This window comes from Culex pipiens, chromosome 3 (genome assembly GCF_016801865.2).
Source record: "Culex pipiens pallens isolate TS chromosome 3, TS_CPP_V2, whole genome shotgun sequence".
Classification (NCBI taxonomy): domain Eukaryota; kingdom Metazoa; phylum Arthropoda; class Insecta; order Diptera; family Culicidae; genus Culex; species Culex pipiens.
The window spans coordinates 7925188-7942659 of NC_068939.1; the positions used below are offsets into that span (position 1 = coordinate 7925188).

General features: G+C 32.1%; 1 protein-coding gene across 10 annotated transcripts in view; it reads right to left on the reverse strand.

Annotated features, from left to right (window-relative positions):
- Nucleotides 1-17472, reverse strand: part of LOC120426918 (myocyte-specific enhancer factor 2) — a 123769-nt gene that overhangs the window by 10757 nt on the left and 95540 nt on the right. For 8 of the 10 annotated variants that reach the window (XM_052709726.1, XM_052709721.1, XM_052709722.1 and 5 more), the window contains 3 exons: nt 12815-13530; nt 3693-3896; nt 2682-3051 (listed from right to left, as the gene is read on the reverse strand). In XM_052709726.1, the coding sequence (XP_052565686.1) occupies nt 2682-3051; nt 3693-3896; nt 12815-12868 (628 nt within the window). In that variant the 5' untranslated portion in view covers nt 12869-13530. The remainder of the gene's footprint in view (nt 1-2681; nt 3052-3692; nt 3897-12814; nt 13531-17472) is intronic. The other 2 variants (XM_052709727.1, XM_052709723.1) reach the window with 1 other exon arrangement.

The following is a 17472-nucleotide window of genomic DNA, read 5'->3' on the forward strand; positions in this document are numbered from 1 at the left end:
AATTATTGAAAAATATGTTTTTTAATTGTTGACATTACATAAATATTTGATTTTTTCCTCAAAATAATATAAATAAGCTTGAAAAAATCAATGAAAACACAAGTGCACTAAACCAAAAACCATTATTTTGAAAACATGAAACAATAAAATGAACAAAACTATTGGAAAACTGTCATCTTCTGATTTTTCTTCTTCTTTATATTTCGATGAAGAAAAAACCTATTTGTTTTTTTATAAGCCATTTTATGTGACTTTCAAATTTGGCCTCACATTCAACAGATTTATACTGTTTTCATTTTAATATTACCTTGTAATGTTATTTTATTGTAGTTTCAATTAATTTTAAAACAAGGACTTGTAAATAAGGATAGTTGAAATAAAAAAAGATTAACGGGAGTTTACTATTGTTGCTTTGTACAAAAAAAAACTTTCAAATGTCCAGCCAGCTCATCACCCCTTTCTTCTTAAGCTGCTTGAATAGAGACGAAAGACAAACACTTTAAATAAAATTTATATCAGCCTTATCACTTGAATTGAAATTATCAAAAAGATTTTATAAATATTATTTTTTTTATGTTTAAGCATCGGTACTTAGAGCTCTTTTTATTTATTTTCAATTTGATAAAAATGATTTTAAATTTATTTATATGGCAAAGATCAGAAAATTTCACAAAAGTATCAATTTCTAGCATCAAAAATCGGACCAATTATTTTCGAAATATCGTCAGTTGAAAATTACAGACTAATTATGTGATACTTGGAGATACTTTTTTTTTTTTTTTTTTATTTTGACTTTTTGATTGTAAATTAAATTTTTCTTTAAAAAATGATTCCTAATACTATATTTTTGTCCAAATATTCGATATTTTTAAAATACACTATTCTATCAAAAAATCAAATCTCTTGAACCAGATTTTGCACCTATAGCTTAAAATGTATTTTTGGTACCCTGAAACACTTAAATAATTTCAATAATTAAAATATACGTATGTTGGGAATACAAGTTTTAGTGATTAAAAATTAAATAAAAATTGTGTACCTATTTCCTTTCCTAAATGCATGGACAAAGTTTCATCGAAATAAAAAAAAAAAAAAACCCAAATCTTGGCAAATCTTGGCAAAATAAAAAAACAAATCTTGGCAAATCTTGGCGGAATAAAAAAAAAACAAAATGCCAAATCTTGGCAAATTCCATTTTTTTTATTTTTGTTGTATTTTTGTAGTAATTTTGCTGTAAATTTGTTGTGATTTTGTTGTAATGTTGTAGTATTTTTGTTGTAATTTTGTAGTAATTTATTGTAATTTTGTTGTAATTTTGTTGTAATTTTGTTACAATTTTGTTGTAATTTTGTTGTAATTTTGTTGTAATTTTGTTGTAATTTTGTTGTAATTTTGTTGTAATTTTGTTGTAATTTTGTTGTAATTTTGTTGTAATTTTGTTGTAATTTTGTTGTAATTTTGTTGTAATTTTGTTGTAATTTTGTTGTAATTTTTGTATTTTTTATTTAAGTATTTTAATATTTTTGTATTTTTGTATTTTTGTATTTTTGTATTTTTGTAGTTTTTTATTTTTGTATTTTTGTATTTTTGTATTTTTGTATTTTTGTATTTTTGTATTTTTGTATTTTTGTATTTTTGTATTTTTGTATTTTTGTATTTTTGTATTTTTGTATTTTTGTAGTTTTGTATTTAAGTATTTTAGTATTTTAGTATTTTTGTATTTTTGTATTTGTGTATTTTTGTATTTTTGTATTTTTGTATTTTTGTATTTTTGTATTTTTGCATTTTTTGTATTTTTGTATTTTTGTATTTTTGTATTCCTGTATTTTTGTATTTTTGTATTTTTGTATTTTTGTATTTTTGTATTTTTGTATTTTTGTATTTTTGTATTTTTGTATTTTTGTATTTTTGTATTTTTGTATTTTTGTATTTTTGTATTTTTGTATTTTTGTATTTTTGTAGTTTTTTATTTTTGTATTTTTGTATTTTTGTATTTTTGTATTTTTGTATTTTTGTATTTTTGTAGTTTTGTATTTAAGTATTTTAGTATTTTTGTATTTTTGTATTTTTGTATTTGTGTATTTTTGTATTTTTGTATTTTTGTATTTTTGTATTTTTGTATTTTTGTATTTTTGTATTTTTGTATTTTTGTATTTTTGTATTTTTGTATTTTTGTATTTTTGTATTTTTGTATTTTTGTATTTTTGTATTTTTGTATTTTTGTATTTTTGTATTTTTGTATTTTTGTATTTTTGTATTTTTGTATTTTTGTATTTTTGTATTTTTGTATTTTTGTATTTTTGTATTTTTGTATTTTTGTATTTTTGCATTTTTTGTATTTTTGTGTTCATCTTGAATCGGATTCTGAAAAGTCACATGAAAATTGAAAGTTCACAATTTATGAAAGTTAAGGCTTCTGTTTATTTTAGCCCGAATAAACCCCAGAAAATAATTCTAGAGTTTTTTTTTTTTTTGAATAGGTCCTATAAACATATGAAAGACAATAGTTTATAGGTCCTCTTTTAAAAAAAAAAAACTCTGGTATTAATCAAAAGTGAGCAACTTTCATGGAGCAGCTTGGTACTCCACTTCATCATCCCCACCAGCAAGAATCGACCAAGCAGCTCCATCAGAAAGTTCAATATCACAAGTATAAACAAGGTAAGTAGAAAAATCCTCACCTGAGTCCGTTTCTGAGCTGGAAGGCCGCGGGCTAATACTATTGTGTGCCATCTGTGGACTGCTCTGCAGCATGCTGGAATCGTTGTACGTCCCAATGACCGGCACCGACACCGGCAGCGAGTAACTGTTGCCGGACATTCCGACTCCCCCACCTCCTCCTCCTCGACCTCCGCCTCCTCCACCACCTCCTCCAGCGGCCGCCGCCGCCGCCGACAGTTGCTGATTTCGCTGCATCATGATTTGAAAGTCCTCGTCGATCTTGTTGTACTTGGCCTCGGTGCGGGGCGTCAGGGTGTAGCTGTCCTCCGGTTCCGGCGAGTCCGGCGACATCGTGCCGTTTTTGTTCTCCTTCTGCGCGTTTACCTGCAACTGTGAGCAGACAGAACTTACAGGAATACGGGGCTGCCGGGGGGGCATGTGTCTGAGGTGTGTTTGAGGCTTTTTGGGCATTTTTTTTGCATTGTTTTTTTTTTTCGAAAAAAATATTACCACGCGCACACTTGTGAAGCATTTCTTATGTTTTATTTCAAAGTATTATTAGGACGCTTTAATTTTCCAGGAAGAAGCTTAAGGTGAGTGGAAGCGATAATTGGATAATTGGTTAAATGCAAGGAATTGGGATAAACACAGCACACAATAAAAGGTTATTACAGTTGAACAACAACACAATTGAATGTTATGAGCAAAATGTGGAACCACTCGAAACTATTCTTTTCTAAATTGTAGAAATTGTGAAGCAGATGATTCTAAAATTGATTAAGGACATGTTCAAGGATGGGTAAAGATTAAAAAGAATTGAAAATTGAAGCACAAGGAAAGCAGTTAAATTGCTTCAAGTTAATACGTTTGCATCTTTTCTAGTTTAATTGTGCACATTGTTAGGTAATAAGTTTTCTTTTCTTTAACGTATAAAAAAAATCTTCAGCCATTTTGAAAATTCGCAACACAACACAACACAGCACACTCTCTCCGGTGGGTTTCACGTAGTGGGGGCGGGGGCCGGTACGTACCTCGATGATGTTCTTGTTCGTGAGCGACTCGTGCGGCTCGTTGTACTCGGTGTACTTGAGCAGCACCTTGTCCATGTCCGTGCTGGCGTACTGGTACAGCTTGTTACTGCTGCTGAAGATGATTAAGGCGATTTCGCAGTCGCACAGCACCGACAGCTCGTACGCCTTCTTCATGACGCCGAACTTGCGCTTGTTGAACGTCACCTGTGTTGCGTTGGAAAGAGGGAGAAGGAAATCGTATTAGTGAATGGGTTTTCTTGCATCTGGAACGCAGCACAAAAGTTCCCATCGATGGGGTCCTGCAGTGCTGATGCAGGCAATCCTATCATATTAATGAACAAAGGCACTTAATTGAATTCCAATTATTGAACATTTTTCAAATGAATTCATGCTTGCTAAATAATTGTGAAGAGCTGTACCAGCGTCTGCAAATACATATCAATTACCCACAATTACGACTTCAACAAAATAGTTAAAACTAATTGATTGATGATAAATATATACCACACAGTTTAGGATTGTCGACAACCGCTAGAACTGTGAGCTGCCTGATAACTTTGGAATCACTTATTGAGCTATCCCTTAAATATGCTACATAATCTACGAGAAATTCTCATATGTTTGACAGGATGAGAATTCAATTCTAATTCCATCCAATTAGCTGATTCTGATTGCCCTATAAACATAGAAATTCCCATAACTTTTAGGACCTTTTAAACCAACTAAATTTGGAAAATTTATGTATGACTTTTATGTAAAATTGTCTGGAAAATTGATTCCCACTGTTGGATTAAAAAAATGACGTTTAGAGCACATTGAAAAAAAAAAAACAGTTTTAGTAAATGATTTTTGTATTTATTATGAGAGACATCCATCTTGCTTTTTTCGTCAGTCTAGAAAATTATCAGTAGAAAATTGAACGAAAAAAAATCAAGACATCACTTTAAAATTTAACTTTTACATTTAAAAATCTAAAAATCTCATAGAAGTTGCGTGTATTTTTATTTCAGAGTATTTTTTTCAGAAAGCCCGTCCAATTTCCTTCAAGTTTGTCTTTGACCATTTTTTGATACGATACAGTATCGATATACAGTATTTTTTTAACGGAGAGTTTCTGAAATTGCTCTATATGTTAATTCAAAAATCTGTATCTTTTGATAGAATTTTTTGATCGATTTGGTGTCTTCGGTAAAGTTGTAGGTATGGATAAGGACTACAGTGAAAAAAATAATACATTGTAATTTTTTTTGTGGTTTTTAAATTTCACTTCTTGTCACTAAAACTTGAATTGCAAAAAAACACAATTATTTTTTTTTTTCTTATATGTTTTAGGGGACATCAAATACCAACTTTTCAGAAATTCACAGAACAGGCAAAAAATCTTTGACCGAGTTGATTTTTTAAATTTCGACGGTAACATTTCAAAAGGCATCATGTACATTTTGATACTTTCTGAGTTATTGCATATTCTGAAAGTACTCCTAATAAGCTACCTCTCCACCAAAAATGAGCAAAAGTTACTTCAGTAAAGTCTGTTTAATCATGATTTTAAATAAAGTAACATAAACAAAATCTCTGCCATCAGCAGTCCCTGTTTATTTCCATTTTTATTACCATGCCCGGACCTCGCACAACAAGACCAGGTTTTGTCTTTCAAAACACAAACCCTGCCTGGCTGTAGAGCCCACACACAGTTAGAACCACTTGGCGCAAGCATAATTGCTGATGCTTGCGTATAGCCTTTTTCGAACCATATTTCGGTACATCGACAATTGGCCGGGACGCTGACTCCTGCTGAGCCAGCGCAAGGGTTCAACCCAGTACAAGCCAACTCCAGAAGTCTATACTGTAGCACGTAAGTGTCACCACTCAAATTACATGTGATGCAACAAATTTGACTAGTATAAATACCCGAGTTCAAATAAACAAAAATCAGTCTTTTCGGCTGGAACATCAAGGCGACTTGTCTACTTTATTTCGAGCTCCGAGCTGGTTACTGCTCCTCGCAGTCTACCACACCTTGGATAGCTCTTAATGCAAAGAAAGTCCCTGCAGGTTTCCCCGCGGTTCTTATGCCTCGCACTGTCGAACGTTTGAGATATTACATGGCGACCGTGACAGGACTTCGCGTGACAGTTTTGACAGCACGCCGTAGTGACCCGAAATGCCACCACACTGGAAAATCTTTCGTGCCGCGTTAGTGCACCGAACAGTGACCGTGAAAAACAGTGAAAAAACAGTGCGACAGTGAAAAAAATAACATTTTAAGTTAACGATGGGTACTGAACAAAGTACACCAAAGCCGCCCTTATTGCATGAGGAGACAATACGCATCATAAACGCGAATGTGCTGCAAACAGCACACTTGGAAAAAAGTGCGAGCGCGACAACGGTGTTAGCATATGCAGCTGTAGCAGTAATTTTTATTACGCTCGCATATGTGCTATATCGTGCCATAATTAAGTTCGAACGGATGAGAACAGAGGACAGACTACGAAGAGTAGTATCGCTCTCAAGCATCGTAACGCAAAAGTGAAGTGGTGATTAAGAAAGAACAATAAGTATCGATCAAAAAAAAAAAAACTGCAAAAACAATGAAAAGTGTTATAGAAAGTGCGCGCAGAAAATGACGAAAAACAATCTAACAAACGATTTACGGAAACTTCAATCAACGCTAAAATCAAAGAAACCAATACAGTTGGACAACAACCAACTAAAAAGTTGTTTAATAGCGGAAAAACTAGCAAAAAATGCTGCCAACGGTGAAATAATAATAAATAGTGAAGTACAAAAAATAGTGATGGTGAAGTCAACGCCTATAAAAAAAAAAATTGTGGATTTCCTGAAAAGTAGCAGAATTCTCCCAACCATTACCGGGCATGTACTCATGTCAACAACGAGAGGACTGATGACCCACCATCAGGCCATCCAGGACCAAACCGGTGGAATCATCTTGGCGATCATCTACTAAGACGCGATCGCAACGAGCAACGAGTTGGAATCGAATGAGGTCACCAACAACAAACAACCGTAAAGGGGAGCGCGCTTTTAGCGGACGCATATCCTTACGCGGTGTTTCTACACGGACATCTAGAAGGGGAGCGTCGGTTGTGGGAACGGACGGTTCCACCACAACCCGGACCGCAGACCCGCAGCAACATCAGTATCGAGACAAAAAAAATAACAAGAAGTAACAATTGATGAAAATTTTTGAAGCAAATAGTAAGTAATATTTTTTTTTAAATGAAAAATGGCCGACGAATGCCATGGAAGAACTAGATTTAAACATAAAAACCTTGCATAAGATCTTAGAAACCCTTGAAAAAAATCCTTATAGGAATTTTCTAGCACACACACTACTACTCAAAAGGGAAGTAGCACAAAAAAAAGTTACTCGAACATAGAAAAATATCTTCTTATTAACGAAGAGAAGATCGAATCAAGTAAACTTAATTTTTATATAAAAGCTTCTAGAAACACTTTACAGATCTATAAAAACAAAAAAATAATGATGAAAATCCCATTTCAGCCAGAAAATGAAAGACCAACTTTAGAGATGACTCTTTCAAGGCTTGAAAAAGAATTAAAGAAAATGAGAATCGATCGAATATCTCTTTCAACGGAAGATGAAATTTTCAAAAAAGTAACAATTTCTACATTTAAAATTGTAGCTAATAAAACTTTGCAAAGTCTACAAATTTTAATATACAAACCACCAATGTATGTAGATAACAAAAATGAAATTCAAGAAATCTTACGAAATTTCCACAATACACCGACAGGAGGACACGTAGGACAAACTAAAATGTACCTACAGATCCGAGACCTGTACCGGTGGAAAGCAATGAAACGTTCTATTACACTTTTCGTTCAGGCCTGCGAACTGTGTAAAAGAAATAAAATTGTACAACATACTAAAGAACCACAAATAATAACAACAACTCCGAGTAAACCTTTTGAAATCATTACAATAGATACAGTAGGACCCCTACCAAAAACCAACAACGGCAACAGATATGCAATAACAATTCAGTGCGAACTAACTAAATATATAGTTCTTGCACCAATACAAAACAAAGAAGCTAATACTATAGCAAGAGCCATAGTAGATAACTTCATCTTAATTTATGGAAAATTTTTGGAAATCAAAACCGACCAAGGTACCGAATATAATAACGAAGTTCTTAGTCAGATTTGCAAACAATTGAAAATAAAACAAACTTTTGCAACTGCCTATCACCCACAAACCATTGGTGCTCTTGAAAGAAATCATAGGTGTTTAAACGAATACCTACGATGTTTCGTTAACGAGCATCAATCGGATTGGGATGATTGGTTGAAATATTATCAATTTAATTACAACACAACTCCACATACTATTCATGGGTACACACCTTATGAATTAGTGTTCGGTGTTAAAGCAAACTTACCACATAGCAATAATCAAAGAAATCTAGATCCAGTCTACAATTTAGAAGCATACCACAATGAGTTGAAATTTAGATTACAAAAGAGCCAAAATTTAACAAAGTCAATATTAGAACAGCAAAAACAAGAAAAAACTCAAATTTGTAACAAAATAATTAATCCTATTCACATACAAATAGGCGATCTGGTTTATCTAAAAAAGGAAAATAGGAGAAAACTAGATTCATTTTACCAAGGTCCATTTAGAATCACACAAATCAGAGATCCGAATTGCGAATTAGAAGAACCTATAACAAAAAAGAAAACAATAGTGCACAAAAATAGAATAATCAAATAAACCACCGAGCCTAGCATCAACAATGCAGGTAAATTTTTCCCAGCAATAGACTGCGGAAGTGAAAAATTCGGATACAAAACAACAAACACTTACACATACACATACACAATGTAACAAAACACAATGTAACAAAACACAATGTAACAAAACAAACACACAACAACAAAAATTCATAAATATATCAAATAAATTGTAAATGGCTACTGGAGAATGGCAAAGAATAATTTTACTTCATAAAACTATTCTTTTAAAGGGGGAAGGTGTAATAGTCTGAACACCACTGCATTCCCAACATACCCATTCACACTTAATTTCCATTTTTATTACCATGCCCGGACCTCGCACAACAAGACCAGGTTTTGTCTTTCAAAACACAAACCCTGCCTGGCTGTAGAGCCCACACACAGTTAGAACCACTTGGCGCAAGCATAATTGCTGATGCTTGCGTATAGCCTTTTTCGAACCATATTTCGGTTCATCGACAATTGGCCGGGACGCTGACTCCTGCTGAGCCAGCGCAAGGGTTCAACCCAGTACAAGCCAACTCCAGAAGTCTATACTGTAGCACGTAAGTGTCACCACTCAAATTACATGTGATGCAACAAATTTGACTAGTATAAATACCCGAGTTCAAATAAACAAAAATCAGTCTTTTCGGCTGGAACATCAAGGCGACTTGTCTACTTTATTTCGAGCTCCGAGCTGGTTACTGCTCCTCGCAGTCTACCACACCTTGGATAGCTCTTAATGCAAAGAAAGTCCCTGCAGGTTTCCCCGCGGTTCTTATGCCTCGCACTGTCGAACGTTTGAGATATTACAATAGCCCTGTTAACCTGTCAAACAAAAGACTACATGAACCTCGTGACGAAAAAAAAGCAACATGAACAAAGCGCCATGTACATTCGGCGAAGAAAAACGAATCATAACAAAGCGTCCCCCTCAATGACAGCAGGGTGATATAGACGTTGGTGATTTCAAAAGAAGTTATGTTTGTTTTTCTCAAATAAAATTACGGAAATAATGTTTTATTGAATTTGGATGATCAAGTATCAATAAAAGCTACGTTTTTCATCGTTTGTTATCATTAGAACATCTTATTTGGTTTTTATATTAAAATGGGAATTAAAAATGGATGCTCAACATTAAAATGCGTTTTTCTCAAAACGCATGGTTTGTACATGATGCTTTTTGAAATGTTGGCGTCGATTTATACTGATTTTTCCTAATAATCGAAATGTTGGTCGCAAAACGGTAAACACAACGCAGTAGGGCTGGCCGCATTAATTTTTGCAATACATTTTCGGGTGTTCTCGGATGTACTGCAATTATTAATAATGTCAAGAAAAGTGCTTGGGGCGTAATCTAATCACAAGACTTTCCAGCATGCTTTCATCGGACTGGCTGCGTTTGTGTTAGATTTAATCGAAATGTTGGTCGCAAAAATTTCTCATTTTAATTTTCGATGTAAAATTGAATTTTCAATCAAAAAGTACTTTAATGAAGTTTTGATTAAGTGCACCGTTTTAAAGTTATAGACTTTTTTAGGTAACTTTTTTAAAAATAGTCGCAGTTATTATTTTTTTTAAATAAGTGCTCATGGTTGCCGTGCACTATATCAAAATTTCACAAAAGTACTGTTTGATTTTAAATTCGATTTTACATCGAAAAATTAAATTGAAAAATTTTTGCGACCAACATTTCGATTTTTTGAAAGAATCAGTGTTGATTAAAAAAAAATATAATTCGGTCAAAGATTTTTTGCCCGTTCTGGAAGTTGGCATTTGATGTCCCCTAAAACATATCAGAAAATAAAAAAAATTAAAATAGTGATTTTTTTGTTAATCAAGTTTTAGTGACAAAAAGTAAAATAAAATATCACCAAAAAAATTTGTACCGTGTATTAATTTTTTTCAGTGTAGTCCTTATCCATACCTACCGAAGACACCAAATCGATCTAAAAATTCCTTCAAAATATACAGATTTTTGAATTTTTATACATCATTTTTCTATGGACAGCTGTATTTAATTTAATAATTTGTATGGAAAATTATATGGACAAACTAATGATGCAAAATTGCTTCATTGGGCATACCGAAGGCACCAAAAAAGTTTCAGCCGAATTAAAAATACAAAAAAATCAAATGATCGAAATCTCAGATAGTTAATCCTATACAAAATAAAATCTACACTTCTTTTGAAAATTATGGCATTATAAAAATAAATTTAAAAAATGTCGCCTCTTTTTAGATACAGCCCAGACTCGACTATCCGAAGTTACGATTATTCGAAGGTTTGTACGGGACTTCGAATACCGTAAAACGGGGTGACTTTGATAGCCGGGGTGACTTTGATAGGTTTGAGATTTTTCCGCAAAATGAAGAGTACAATTAAAATACGTACGGAATTGTTTAGAATCATACTGACCGTGGTAGAGAAGTGTTCAAAGTACCTCAAGAAGAAGTTTTCATAACATTTTGAGAAGTTTAAATTGTTAGTTAACTATAATTTAAAAAATGTTGATGAAAGTCATTATTTTAAACTTCTCAAAGTGTCTTGATTTTCTCAATGAACATGATTTTAAATCGGAAAACGGAATGCATTTTCGGATTCTTTGGACAATTTTCCACTGGGAGAAGGTTAAATAAATTTGTAAAAAATAAATAATGTGTGTTTTTGGAACACAATTAAAATAAAATTCCAAATTTATAGGCAATTTCAGTTAAAAAATTTCATGTAAAATGAGAAAACTTGTGATTCGTGCTTTGAATTCAGTATAAAATGCAATATAAATCGATAATTTTATAAACAAAACTAGTTCTAACAAATTTCAGGCAAAGTTCCGACTTTTTAACAATTTTAACCAAAATTTATATGTATTTTGCTAAAAAGCTTATAAACTTAGTTAACTATTGTTGTATAAATATTGTTTTTTTTTCCTAAAAACTTTATCAACTACTTTAGTGATGATATATTTAACGTACAAATAAAATTTGACCATCTTAAATATGATTTTAACAAGAAAAACTATGACTATCAAAGTCACCCCGGAATAAAAACTAAGAATTTTTAACGTAACTATTTTTCTAAACACTATTGAAAAAACTTTTTTTCCAAAATAGTGCATGGACTTTGTGTGGCCTACCCCAGTACATGTTTTAAAAATAATAATCTTGAGAAAAACCTTACCTGTTGGAAAATATTCCAAAATCAAATTGAAATCCTATCAAAGTCACCCCGGTTTACGGTAATCGAATCACGTAAACACAATGTTTTTTTTTAACTTTAGCATTAAATTCGAGTTCTGCGACCCCATTTTGGTCATATTTGAATGGTTGATTGGTTATAAAATAAAAAGTTGCATTTTTAAAAATATTTAATCACCGCCATTTTGACCGTAATTTTTGCCGCCATCTTGGATTTAAAAATTCTAAATCACTTTTGAGTAGTTATAGCGTCATTTTTTGTGATTCTGTTATCAAAAGTTTTAATTTTCTGGAGTGAAATTTTGACGTGGCCTTCGGATAATCGAGTCTGGACTGTATATTCAAACAAAAAAGTATCAAAAATTTACTTTTTTAACTATGCCACTCCCATAAATTTGCAAAATATAAAAAATACAAAGTTTTAATTAAATTTCTAGCGCTTTGAAACAAGATTTTTTCAAACCAGGTTTAAGTGAAACTGTAATTCGACATATCTGACCAATATATTTATCTCAGGTTGCTTTTCGGCAAAAAAAAGATACTAAACGTAGGAAAATGCATTTTAAATCGTTTTCGATTGATAAGACTTCTATGTAAAATTATTCGAAAAACAATTTGTTTTGCCCCCTGATTTCTCGGGCAGATTTTGAAGGCTGGTGGGGCAACATAAAATGTTAAAAATAATTGCAACTGCCTTATTGAGATTTTTCAAAAACTGAAATATAAAAAAGGTATTATTAAAAAATGTAACATTTTTTCTGAGAAGTCCTAAGCAATACCTACAACTTTGCCGAAGATACTAGACCGATCAGAAAATCCGTTCTCAAGATACAGATTTTTAAATATTTTAATAGCCTTTTTGTATGGACAGCTGTCAAACTTGTATGGAAACTTGTATTTGCCAACTAATGATGCAAAATTCTTTCATCATAGAAAGTACACACAAAATTTCATCCAAATCACACATTACAAAAGTTAAATTTCCACTCTATTGAGAAATGCTCATTAGCATTTTTCCACAATTTAATCCGAAAACGAAAGATGAAAGATGCCAGATTTTTCCAAATATTGATATAATAGAGTATTTTTTTAATAAGGTTCAATCGTTAAATTAAAGTGAGGTTCAATTAAAACAACAAACATCTTATGCTCACCTGTCGGTTCCGTTCGTCCGTTATCCGTGAGATCTGAATCTTTTTCCTGCCCATCCTTGGTGCCTTTTGCTGCTGCTTCTGCTGCTGCCTCCGAGTGCGCTAATCAACGGTGCTAATTTAGGTGCTCCAGTTTTACTGGCTTAACTCCTGCCTTCCTGCTAAGTACGGTTGCTCTGGGTTCGTGCCTCCGCTAGAACACGGATCACACACGTCACGAAACCAACTACGGTGAGAAAAAAAAGCGACAATCCTTTGGTTTGTCGCACTTCCTCTTTCTGCTGTGGTAGAAAATAGCTTCTTTCTTCAGTCTTCCTCACTCTTCACTTAAACACTACCGGAACATCCACTCACAGCCCCTCGCAGACATGCTCACCCACACACACCAACAGAAGCCACACTACCACGCAGTCACGAATGACTTGTTTTTTTTTTTGTTTGAGCTGTGTGATTTGTTGACCACTTCCGGTCTTTCTATTCTCAGAATTGCTGCTTTTTTATTTTATTTTCCTTCCCGGACAAACGACAAAGTTTCCTCAACTGCCGCCAGCAATAACACGGTCACTTTTTCCGGCCCAGAGTCCGGATTTCCACTCTGCCACGGGCGGGAACAACACCAACAAAAAACAATTGCAACTTCGTCGTTTATTTTTTTTGCTTCGCCGGGAGAACTCACAAAGTCTTGCTGCACGTTACCGGTTCTTTCCTGACGGTGTGGTCTGCAAATAGAGAAGAGAAAAAAAAATGTATTAAAATAAGTCCTTAAATATAACATTTTTAAAGAGATTCGTGTTTTGGTTTAATAAATTATACTTTATTATTGGAACTAATAATTATGCGAAGGGGTTAACTAACAATTATTCCATCTGTCAACGTCAAGGTCCTTTTCCAAACAAGACTTTTCCGCAATCAACAACAACTTCCCACCACGACTTCCAAACAATTATTCTAATCTAAATGGTGCGTGCATTGCGTCAAAAGCCCTAGCATTGCATGCACTGAAGCATTTTTCATCAAGCTTTTCCGCGTGCACGTGTAACCATTGTGTGCTGACTGAGTGACCAACCAGTTGTATGAATGGGTCCTGAAAAGCCAGCCCACACCATGCAAAAAGCACGCCGACTGCATATTCATACGTTTAAAGTATGCAACCATCCATCCATCATGAGTGGGTTTTCCCCCCACCCTGAACGCAAACTCGATTTTTATAGAAGGGCCAATTGGTTTGAAAATTATATTTAAATTCAAGAAACCATCTTATATAAATTTAAACACAAATAAGCGAAAGTTAAGCAAACACAATATAACTGAATAAAAAATTATAATTTTGGTCACAGTTGTAAGCATTTAACCATGATTTCTTTAATAATTATTTCAGCAATACCCGAGGAAAATGATCTGTTGAATATCTTAAAATTTTATTTATAACCTGCCCTTAAAAACAAAACCAAAACAAAACCCAAATAAAAAAATCATTAAGATTAAGAATTTAAAATTAACAACATGTGAACCAACAAAACAAAAATTCTTAAGATACTATTTACCACCCCAATGAAAAAATAATTGGCAACACAGCTTCCCTTTCATCCATTATCCTATGACAGGGTTTCCACTTATTCAAACTTTATGAACAGAAAAAAAATGATGGTAATATTCATCAGGAAATGATGACAGATTTTGTGGCAAAAAAAAAAATGATAAATTTAACCTCTAAAAATGATGAATTTTCATCTGTTTTTGATGAATATTCATCAGGTTCACATTTTTACACATTTTTTAAAAGAGGTAATATTCAACCAACCAAATTTTCAACCATCCAAAATCCAACTTTTTTCTGCTGTGTAGATAATTTTAAATCTATACGAAATTCTTGTTCAAAATCCCAATAGCCTTAGACATTTTTAAATATTACAATTATGTTTTGAAATCTTGTGACAGGATTACAAGAAACAAATTCAATTCAATTCAATTCAATTCGGTTTTATTGGTGAATAATCAAGATACAATACGTTCTTTTGAGATACATAACAGAGTTTTGGAGTTCCTTTCAGCTGTGTGTTACATCAAATCCATTTTGGAACAATTATTACTAGTAAATAAAGGTGTCACCAAGAGCAAGAAAAAAATAAGAAAAAAACTTACTAAAATTGCAAGAGAAGAAACAAATTCAAATTCTAGACTAACATTTGAAAGGGACTTGAGATGTTAAAAAGGCCCTAATTAAATGGTGGTCTTAATTTTTTTTTTAATATTATTGCATAAAAGAATTTTTTTAATTCTGAAATCAACTCTAACACTTCAAAACGCATATTATTCAATATTTGACCTTTTTGAAATGTTTGTCTATCATATTATTATATTCTTTTTACTATATTATCATCGGAAAAAATCATAAAATTTCACAAATGTTTCAAATTCTAGACTAACATTTGGAAGGGACTTAAAAGTAAAAAAGGCCCTATTTAAATGTTGGACTTAATTTTTTATTTATTTAAATACTTTAACATAAAAGACAAAATATTTTTAAAATTATGAAATCAACTCTAACATTTCAAAACGCATAATATTGACATTTCAAATGTTAGGACCTTATCTTCATTGTCTCATAGGCAATTTTATTGAAAATTTTCTCAACTTTTCTAAAAAAAATACTTTTAGGGATGGACAATCATGGAAAATATTTTAAAAAGTCTAAAAAGTGAAATTTTCCAGTTAAAATAAAATATTAGGTGGCTTAATTTTGAAAACGATTAAGGCCGTTGCAAATATTTTTTAAAGTTTATGTCCCTCGACTCTGACCAATGTCGAGAAGGGGGGGGGGGGGGGGGAGGGCAAAAAAATAAAAAAGTATAAAAATTGAAATTACGAGCCATGGTTTCAACATTTTAATGAAAAAAGTGTTTTAAAATGCATTATACGTCTGTCCAGTTGTTTTGCAATCATTAGTTTCCAAAATATCTAAGTATTGACGAAAATTATTTTTTTTTGCGAAAAATAAAAATTTTGCGGTGCTGTACATTGCAATTTCATAAAAATTCAAAACTGTTTTAAACAAGCCCAAACATGCTAAATATGATTTATCATTGCAGAATAATGCATTTAAGATTGTTTTCAGTTGATTAGACTTCTATTTTCATGGAAATTTTGAAGTTTTTTGGAAAAATTTTTTTTTGCCCCCTGATTTTTCAGACCAATTTTGAAGGGGGGGGGCGACATAAACTTTGAAAAATTTTTGCAACGGCCTAACTTTATAGAAAAAAAAAAACTATACTGATTTTTCGATTGCAAATTTGATTTTACATTAAAAAATAAACTCAAACAAATTTTAAAAGAATTTCTGTTTTTCAAAAAAACTTATTTAAAAAAAATCATGATTTTTGTCAGTACTTTTCTAAGGCTCAAAAGTTGCAATTTTATGTCCTGTAAACCATATCAAAACATCTAAAAAATTAAAAATTTTGAGAGATTAAACTTTTGTTAAAAAAAGTTAATGATAATTCGGCATTTTTTCTAAGTACCAATTTTGTCTGAATATTCCTCATAAAAACCAAATTTGCCCAAGACAGATGCCAAAATTATATGGATGAACCAATGACACAAAATTGCTTCTTTGGTCATAGGGAAGGCCCCTAAAAAGTTTAATCCAAATAATAAAAATAAATACATAAAATCCCTTTCCGGTTTTGGTGGACAAATGGTACTATACCAAGAGGGAACATTTAATTGATTTTTTTGCATCAATAGCAGAGGTGGGCAAAAAGAGAGCGAGCCGCTCAAAGAGCCGGATCACCAAAAAGAGCTAACAAACCATGGCTCATAAAAAAAGATCCGCGGTTCTTTTTGAAACCCCGGTCTTTTCAAAGAACCGTTCCAAAATAAAATGATTGCAAACTTGTGTATATTTTTATGTTTATAAATATAATTCATTAAATTTTCATTAAATGGCAGTATAAAATTTATTTTAAAAAAAATCAATTTCAAATTTTTCAATGCTTTAAAAAAATAGTTACAAAATTATCTAACGGTGTACATTATAAAATTCTTTTGAATAAAAAAAAACAAAAAAATAACGCAATTTCGTAAAATTCATTATTTTTTTTTCAAAATCCTTGATTGAGGGTTTTGTGCCATTAATTTTTTCGAACGTTTAGGTTCGAGTAGAAATTTTGTCATAGAGACCGCAAAAACCTATGGTTTTTAACACCATTCTTAAAAATAGCCTTTACATCAAAATTTTGAAAAAGAGCGAAAGAGCCGTTAAAAGGGCAGCTCTTTTTTAATGAGTGAACTCCTAAAAAAGAGCGGTTTTGCACACCTCTAATCAATAGTGTCTCTATACAATTTTGCGTGCTGGCCATATAAAATAAAAAGGCTAAAAAAATAGAATCAAATTCATGTCTTCGGCAATGTTGTAGGTTAGGACCTTTTAAAATAAAATGCACTCAAAATTAATTCGGGAGTTATTCTTTTGTTAAAAATAGTTTTCTTATAGAAAATAATGAAAAGAAGATTGAACTTTTAGAAGAAAATTTAAATTGTATATTAAAATTTCCAATTTTAATTTTTTTTTATTTGAAGGATACTTCATGACGGATTAAATTTTGTTGTTGAGACACAGTCTATTTTGAAAGAAAAAACTGTTGCTTACATCATATCACTGC